Consider the following 9,559-nt stretch of genomic DNA (forward strand, 5'->3'; position numbering starts at 1 on the left):
CGAGACAGACAACGTGGATGGTGGTAAAGCCACACTTTATTAAGATAGCCAGGGTCTTATATACCATGGGTGATTACATTGTTTCTTTAATGGTTACATAGTTCAAGGTCCTTGAAGTAAAGACTCTGGAAAAGGTCATTCTTATCAGGACAGTAGTAAGTAACAGGATTAAGTCATTACAAAAGAGGAATCCCCTAATAATAGTCTGGTTTTGAACATAAGATAAGCCTGAAGAATTCTATGAGGAGATATACATTCCTTGAGGCCCTTCATCAATTATTCAAGGGTAAGATGCTCATCCTTTTATAAGCAAATCTTTTGGCAGAGGATTATGTTCACTCCCAACAGCAGACAAAGAGCCAGAAAATAAAGTAAGAGAAGGTCACCGACTGACCCACGTTGATTCAAAGCCTAAAAGTATATGCCTCTTTGCAAAGCAATGAGAAAATCATAGGATGAACAGAAGCCATATGTGGGGCCCAAGAGGCCAAATATTGTTTGAGGGTATTTTTTGCCTGCTGGGCCCCAACACTACCCATGGTGGGGATTTAATTTCTTTCTCAAGAGAATTTCAGTCAGTCCTCTTGTTTTAAGCCCAACTTTCACTGCTGTTTTCTATCTATCTGATGCTGCCAATTCCTGAGCTACTTGGGAATTCTGCATTGTAAATCGGTTTGCTTTATGGCTTTCCCCAATGCCAGCTTGGGAATCGACCTTCTTGGTTTGCTAAGTCAGTTACCATTTCTCCACCTGCTTTTTAGCTGCTAAAATTTCGTGTTGATAGTGCCCTCCCTTGTTTTTGTCCATGTGGGTTTATGCCTTACAAATGTTGTTTATTTATTAACTTTTAAAAAATGAACAATAGAAATTTATTTTTCACAGTTCTGGAGGCTGGGAAGTCCAAGATCAAGGCACCGTCGTGGTTCCCTGCTAGTGAGGTCCCTCTTAGTTCATAGCTGGTACTGTCTCACTGTGTCCTCACATGGTAGAAGGGCTTGTTTGATGGGTCTTAGGAAGGAGCAAACTAAATATCTTTTAATCTGTTTAATTTTCTTTAATGAACTACTTTATTAAGATGAAAGACCAGATTTTTTATGCATGTCACTTCATAAATTTATTATTGAACTCAGTGAATACAAAACTTTATGGATTAAATATAAGCAAAAACTTAGTTATGAAAGATTGAAGCACTTTCTTCCGGAACTAAGAGAGCAATTATTTAGTGAGTAAATGTCCCTGAATATATTAGATGTGTTTATAAAGCTAAGTTTTAAAGTGTTCACAACATGATAGTTATGTAGTCTCAGATACTATCTGAACCTCTATTTTTGTTGATAGGAAAAAATTTAGTTTTCTGGTCAGAACAGTAAAGTTCCTTATTCTCACTCTGCTTTTCCTTAAAATCACTGATAACTTCCTCTTAGCTTTAAATAGATCTCTTTCAGACCATTTCTCTCCCTCTTTCACACTTGCCTTCTCCTACCCCTTTTGTCTCACCCTCTGCCCCTCGTTCTTCACCCACCGACCCACTTATTGCCTTAGTCTCTGCTTTCTGGGAGCAATGGCACATACTGTGTGAGGTGTGCTGACTCTCCTCTCCAACTGTCATCCATCCCTGGGTTTCCTGGATCCTTTAATTTTATAAATGAAGAACCAAGCTTACGAGAGGTAATAATGACTTTTTCCAAGTCATATAATTAAGTTTAGCTCAGAATTAAGGACCAGTGTTGTATTGTTCCTATGAGTATGCCTAAATGCTTTGGCACAAATTTTAGAATAAAACATTAAGATACAGGAAGGAAATAAAACACTTGTCTTTGAAGTCATATAATTAAGTTTAGCTCAGTAGAATTAAGGACCAGTGTTGTATTGTTCCTATGAGTATGCCTAAATGCTTTGGCACAAATTTTAGAATAAAACATTAAGATACAGGAAGGAAATAAAACACTTGTCTTTGAAGTTAGTCTAGCTTTGCACAGTGGCAGTATTGTAGCCAATGAGGTTTATCTGAGGTGCAATTATTGGTAGTTGAAGTTAGTCTATCATACGAGCATAGATTTATACTTGAATATTAATACTGCTGAATCAAAAAAGATCCATCTGCACAGCAAAGGAAACCATTAACAGAGAAAAAGTAACCTACTGAATGGGGAGAAAAGATTTGAAAATCATCTATCTGGTAAGGGGTTAGTATCTAAAATGTATAAAGAACTATACAACTCAAAAAAATATCTGATTTAAAACATGGGAGAGGATCTGAATGAACATTTTTCCAAAGAAGACATACAGATGGCTAACAGGTACATAAAAAGATTTTCAGCATCAGTAATGATCAGGCAAATCAAACTCACTTTGGCAAATCAAAGCCACAGTGAGATATCAACTTATACCTGTTAGAATGGCTATTATCTGTTTTTAAATTTTTTTTTAATTTTTATTTTTTATTAATAGTTTATTGTCAAATTGGTTTCCATATAACACCCAGTGCTCTTCCCCACAAGTGCCCTCCTCCATCACCACCACCTCTTTTCCCTCCTCCCCCTTCAACCCTCAGTTCGTTTTCAGTATTCAGTAGTCTCTCAAGTTTTGCGTCCCCCTCTCTCCCCAAATCTCTTTCCCTCTTCCCCTCCCCAAGGTCTTCCATTAGGTTTCTCTTGTTCTCCTATTAGACCTATGAGTGCCAACATACAGTATCTGTCCTTCGCTGCCTGACTTATTTCACTTAGTATAACACCCTCGAGGTCCATCCACTTTGCTACAAATGGCCATATTTCATTCTTTCTCATTGTAGAATGGCTACTATCAAAATGACAGGAAACTAACAGGTGTTGGCACAGATGCTAAGAAAAGGAAATCCTTTTGCTCATGTTGATGGGAATGTAGATTGCAGCTCACTATATAAAATGTTATGGAGGTTCTTCAAAAAGTTAATAGAATTACTGTATGATCTTGCAGTTCTACTTTTGGGTGTTTATCCACAGGAAACAAAAACGCTAACTCAGAAAGATACTTGTTTCCCCATGTTTCATTGGGCATTATTTACAATAGATCAAGAGGTGGAAACTATCCAACTGTCCATTGATGGATGATGGATAATGGATAAGTCAGAAACAGACAAATAACTGTATGATCTCTCTTATATGTGGAATCTTGAAAATAAGAAAACAACCAAGTTCATAAATAGAATGGATTGATGGTTGCCAGAGGTTGGGATTGGGATACAAAATGGGTAAGAATGGTCAAAGTGTACCAACTTCTAATTTTAAATAATTAAGTCCTGAGGATATGTACAACATGGTGACTGTTGGGGTGCCTGGGTGACTCAATCTGCTGAGCATCCTACTCTTGATTTTGGCTCAGGTCATGACCCCAGGGTTGTGAGGTGAGCTCTGCGCTGAGTGTAGTCTGCTTAAGATTCTTTCTCCCCTTTTTCCCCCTCTCCCACTCACATGTGTGCACATGCTCTCTCTCTAAAAAACAACAACATGGTGATTATAGTTAATAACATACTGCACTTTTGAAAGTTGCCTGGAGTAAATCTTAAAAGTTCTCATAAAAAATTTTTTGTGACTATGTATTGTGACGGATTAAACTAGACTTATGGTAGTGATCATTTTACAGGATGTACAAATAATCAAGTTTATACCTGAAACTATTAAAATGTTATATTTTGATTATCAATAAAAAAGGAAAATATCTTCATCCTATTCATTTTATGTATATTTTAATAGTTTTTATTTAGAAAGAAAGGTAAGGGGCCTCTGGGTGGTTCAGTCGGTTAAGTATTGGACTCTGACTCAGGTCATGATCTCACAGCTCGTGGGTTTGAGCCCTGCTTCAGGCTCTTGTGCTGACAGTTTGGAGCCTGCTTCAGATTCTGTGTTTTCAGTTTTTTTTAAATTAACTATTTTTTTTAATTTAAAAAAATTTTTTTAATGTTTATTTTTAAGAGAGAGAGCATGAGTGGGGGAGGGACAAAGAGAGAGGGAGACACAGAATCTGAAGCAGGCTTCAGGTTCTGTGTGATCAGCACAGAGCTAGACGCAGGGCTCGAACTCATGAACCACAAGATCGTGACCTGAACCAAAGTTGGGCACTCAACCAACGGAGCCACCCAGGTGACCCCATGTCTTCATTTCTCTCTGCCCTCCCTTACTCTCTTTGTCTCTATCAAAAATGAACAAACATTAAAAAATTTTTTAAAAAGGAAGGTAAAGAATTGATAAGACTTTGCCTGTGATTCTTGATATCAGATTTTGTTGTTATAATCAATAATTTAAAAAGATCTTTCTTTACCACTGAAGTCCCTGTATCTGGTACTTAAAATATATGTGTTTTACAGGTAAAGCTGAAGACAATAAATGAAAACTGGAAAAATCTCTCTAGTTCTCAAAAGCAAGTAAGTAGTATGGATTTAGTCTCAAGTGTCTAGTTAGAATGTCTATGAGATAATATATTCGGGCAAGGCTTTTATTCATGTAAAGACAACTTATATTACTAATAACACAGTTAAAGTATTTTAAAATTATTTTTATATCCTTAGGACCAGTTCAGCATTTTTCTTTTGGTAGTTTTTAACTACAAATAAAAAACAATGTCACTCATAACTTAAGAGTATTCACTCTATCCACTGACAGTCACACCTTGCCTCAGCTCCCTTCCCACATTCCAAGCCCTGAAATTGTAACAACTTAATTATCTTTATCTCTTAACCTTTTTCTCATCTTTTATCTCAAATAAAATGTTCCTTCATCAGTTCCCCTTTATACATGTAGAATAGTAAGGTGATTTCTAGAGTATATGGAAACATTCCAGAATTTAATTGTAAAGATTCTTCTAAAAGAAATCATTTTAACAATTACACTTTTTCTCAGGTGTATATTCAATTAGCCAATGATGATAAAATTCGTTATTACAATGAAATGAAATCTTGGGAAGAACAGATGCTTGAAGTTGGACGAAATGATCTTCTGCGTCGCACAATAAAGCACCAAGCAAAAAATGACACCGAAGAGTATTAAAATAGAAGATTGAGTTATGTTCATAATGGATAGACAACAAACCAATTAGGTCTCAGTACCCGATGCTATTGAAAATTAGAAAGGATAAAGTTGGTGAACATTTTATATATTCCTTTTTATTTAGCCCATGGACTTCTGCCAGTTCAATACATTTTGTAGTAGTATCTTGCTTTGGAAAACCCAAACAGATAAAAAGTTCATGTGAAATTTATTTTGTGTTAAGGGAACTACTGAGAATCACGATAATCTATGAAATGCAGTAGTGAATCATTTTACCTTTGATAAAGGTAAATTAGACTGTGAAGTTTTTTTATACTTGATGACTGAAGGAGTATTCTTGTTTCCTTATATATGTATGGAGGCAGGAGTTTCATATTCAAAAGTCTCCCAAATTGTAGAAGTCATAGTGTTTTATGATACAGTTGTACATTTTAAAAGAGGGGTGCCTGGGTGACTCAGTTGGTTTTGCGTCTAATCTTGTTTTTGGCTCAGGTCATAGTCTTAACAGTTTATCAGTTCGAGCCCAACATCTGGCTCCACTCTGACGGTACAGAGCCTGCTTGGGATTCTCTCTCTCTCTGCCTTTCCCCCACTCATTCTCTCTCTCTGCTCCTCCCCACTCATACTCTCTCATTCTCTTTCTCTCAAAATAAATAAACAAACTTAAAAGAGCACCCAGAACTCCTCTATGTAAATGGCAGTTCCTAGGTGTAATTCATATATTCAGAATTGATGGCTGTACATGCAAGGAATTGCTGGTTTCTGTTGCCACTTTTTATAAAAGAGTTAGATTTATAAACTTTTCCTCATTGTCTTTTTTCCTAAAGTAAAAACCAAAAAAATTATGTACCAAATCTATGCATATTGTTTTATGTTGCATAGAATAAAAATTTTAAATGTTTCCTAATTACCTGTTTTAAGATGAAAGATTCATTTTGCAAAATTTTTCCAGTCGTGTTTCCTTTTCTAAATAGGAATATGTATTCTGAACTATTTTCTCTTTCCCATGTGAGTATATTTAGTCAGGAAATAGTCAACTTGTCAAGTACAAGTTTTAAAATGAGAGATCTAAAAATCAAAATCTTTAGACTTGGAATTTAAACATTTTGCATAACATATAAAAGCCCATATAAGGGTTAGCTAATTCTGGTGTATAGGCTAAATCTAGCCCAATGCTTTTTTTTTTTTTTTTCCATGACCTGTGGGCTAAGAATTGTGTTTATAGTTTTAAGTGATTAAAAAAAGTTTCAAAACATGAAAATTAAAAGATTTGGTGTCCGTAAATGAAGTTTTATTGGGACACAGTTATATTTGTTCTTTTACTCAAGGTTTATGGCTGCTGTTGTGGAACAGTGTTGAGTAGTCATTTCAGAGACTGTGAAGCCTGCATAGCCTGCCTAGAATATTTGCTATCTGACCCTTTACAAAGAAAGTTTGTCAATCTATGGCCTATAGTATAGACTAGTGTGACTAGGGTTCTGTGCGTAACTACTAGTGTCCAATGTATAATTGTTAGTAATGGTGTAAAATTCTTTTAGAAGTTCTTGGTTTTAGAATCTTTGTCACCATTATCTTAAGAGGAAAGAAGTTAACTCACTGAAAAAGCTAAGCAGAGTTGCTCCACAGTGTTAGCAAGGAAAGTACTGTAGGTTCAAATTATTTTCAGTATAATAAAAAATGTCCATATAGTATGGGATGAGATTCTTTCAAATTATTTGTTATGGCTTGGTAAAAGCTCTATGAGCTTTTCAGTTAGCACAAACCACAGAAATCTTACCAACTTTTAGCATTTGTTTATCCTCTCTGGGGAGTCAAGCAAAGGTTTTCAAAATTTGTACCACCCTTTGATCAAAATCATCTTTCATCATCAGTTGAACAGGATAATTCAAAATTTATATGCACTTAATTTTATGCTAAACATTGAGAAAATTTGTAGCTTCTCAATCTCCAGAAAACCTGAAGATTTTTTGTTGTTTCTGTATAGAAACTCAGTAAAAAGTCCTGGAAAGATGAGTCGTGTATAATAAGCTTGGCTAAGGTAGGGACTGAAGAGAAAAATAGAACTTAAGAGGAAGAATAAGATTTAAACATATAAAGTTGTGTGTTTTCAAACTTTCCCCTGTGGTTACAAATACAGAACAGTCTGCCATTAGTTAAATAGATATGCCATGAAAAAATAGATATACCGTGGTTCTGAGGCTAGAAAGATTTTGGGGAAGAAGAGGAGGTACATTACTAGTGTCTATCAGTCTTTCTCATTAGGGTTTCCAGGAAAAAATTAAGCCCTAACTCCCTGTGGCATCTAGAAAGGTACTGATTATATACCATCTCGAGAATGGAGAAAGTCATCAGTCAAATAATTTACTGTGTTCTGTGTTTCAGATGAGCCCAAGCAGTACGTAGGAATCTGTGTTGGTAGTAAATCTTGTAGAATGGGTGAGATAGAGAAATGAATTTTGTAAACATCTGCCTGACAAATGTAGTATAAAGCACATCTTCGCAATTAATTCTGAGGTCTTTTAGCATTTAACTTAACCTACGTATGCTATTTTATACGGAACACACTCAAATCATATCTTCCCAGGTACATTGGGAACTTCAGTGTCTAGTAAGTTCTCAAGTAGTTACACCCTCGTATTGAAAAAAGAAGCATGAAACAATGGCTAGAGCAAAACCACATTATTGATAATACCACATTTTATTGGGTTTTCTTCATTTCTAAAAGAATGTTACTATTAGTACTTTAAATATTAGAATCTCTGATTCCATACCTTAGTAAACTTTAGGACATGCTGACGGCTGGAATGCCATGTACCAGATGCCATCTAGATTAACAATATATACAGTTTCTGTTATAATTTTTTTATTTCTTATTTTTAAAGGAGAGAGCAAGCAGGGGAGGGGCAGAGAGTAGGGGACAGAGGATCCTGGTTGGGTTCTATGGTGACAGAGAGTCCCATGTGGGTCTCAGACTCACAAACCATGATATCATGACCTGAAGTTGGACTCTTAACCTACTGAGCAACCCAGGTGCCCCACAAAGTTTCTCTTATAATGAACAAGATCTTACTGGTCAATAACCAGTGGCCACTCATAAAAGATGAAAGTTGCCCCAAGAAAGTAATTGCTGTAGGAGGTACAGAAAGTGCTAGAAGGAAAGATGCTGAAGAAATGAAAGTACTGTTTATGCTTTTCTAAGCAGTTAGTCATAAAGAGATTTTTGTACTTTTTGCTCATTGGAATATCGATATTAGGTTTCTGAAATAATTTGATGACAGGTGAGGGGACTATGTGATTATTTTACTTTCTGACATTTACTTAAAGGATACTGTGTGTACATTCAGCCTACTTAATTCGGTTTTTTCTATTGTTTTTGACTAACTCCTCTTTTGGAAATGCCATCTTAAAATAAAAGGCATATGGTTTTATAATGGCTCTAAATGTATGCATTTAATTTGTGAATTAAAACGGTATTACTGTAAGTGGATTTAAAGTAGAAAATTTTATTTTTTCCTGACATTTGCTGTACCTAAAAATCACCACCAGGTTGTGCTAAAACAGCAGGAAGTTTTTACATAGTTAACTGATGGTATCCATTATTTCTCTTAATTTTATCAATATTCATTTTAATAATATTCTCTTCCTTTTTTATTCTTTATTATTTTTTCTCCTCTTCATAGCACCAAGTTCTTAGAAATATGAAAATGTTACTAAGCACAGACTGTCTGTTTTGCAATTTTAAAGCAGTAAAAATTTCTAAATTGAACCTTTGGAAAGAATAAGAAAATGAACATATTTATTACTTTGAATTTATAAAACTCTACACTTGATCTTAGCCAAAAGGCTGAGAAGCGATGAATTTTAAAAACTCTAAACAGAAACTAAAATTATACAAAGCTGCTATTATCAGTCTCTCACATTGTTCACAAATAGAGTACTTCTGATAATTGATTAAATCATTGATTGCATTTAATGAAAAATACATAAAATACATCTTTTTCTAATATATTTAAAATATTAAAAAAATATTTAGCTAAGGAACTAAATACTAAAATTGACCCTAAACAAGAATAAGCTAAACATTTTTATCACCTAACATCATTTGACATACTTTATAGGAAATGGTTTCTGATTTACAAGAAGATATTGAATTTATTCATTTTTGCTTATATTGACTGAATTTAGAATTTATCCAATTTCATTTCTCATCCCCCACAAATCATTTATAAATGTGGAAATAAGGAAGGGAGTGCATAGTTTTGACACAGTGACCTTTTATTATATAGGCTGCCAACTACCAGATTTCACATTAAAAAACTTGATTTGGCTATACCCATCTCTAAGGTCCTATTTAAATTACTTGTTTACATTGGAAATTTAGTGCATTGAATTGGGTGAGATTAAGTGATAAGAGGAGGGACCCAAATTTATTAATCCTTCATAAATTATTGAATCATTTTCTACCAAATTTTGATTTTTTTTTCCCTTCAGTCACCTGTCAGAACAGGTCCTCAGTAGTTGTGTAACTAAATTTTATA

General features: G+C 34.7%; 1 protein-coding gene and 1 pseudogene across 1 annotated transcript in view; both read left to right on the top strand.

Moving 5' to 3' along the window:
* TFAM (transcription factor A, mitochondrial) overlaps window positions 1-8,449 on the top strand; it is a 17,528-nt gene extending 9,079 nt beyond the window's left edge. Inside the window, exons 6-7 of the mRNA XM_029931719.1 lie at window positions 4,343-4,399; window positions 4,875-8,449. Coding sequence (XP_029787579.1) covers window positions 4,343-4,399; window positions 4,875-5,021 — 204 coding nt within the window. The 3' untranslated portion in view covers window positions 5,022-8,449. The remainder of the gene's footprint in view (window positions 1-4,342; window positions 4,400-4,874) is intronic.
* LOC115286076 lies at window positions 1,968-2,096 on the top strand (annotated as a pseudogene).
* Window positions 8,450-9,559: the final 1,110 nt, after the last annotated feature.

This window comes from Suricata suricatta, chromosome 2, assembly GCF_006229205.1.
Source record: "Suricata suricatta isolate VVHF042 chromosome 2, meerkat_22Aug2017_6uvM2_HiC, whole genome shotgun sequence".
Taxonomy (NCBI): Eukaryota; Metazoa; Chordata; class Mammalia; order Carnivora; family Herpestidae; genus Suricata; species Suricata suricatta.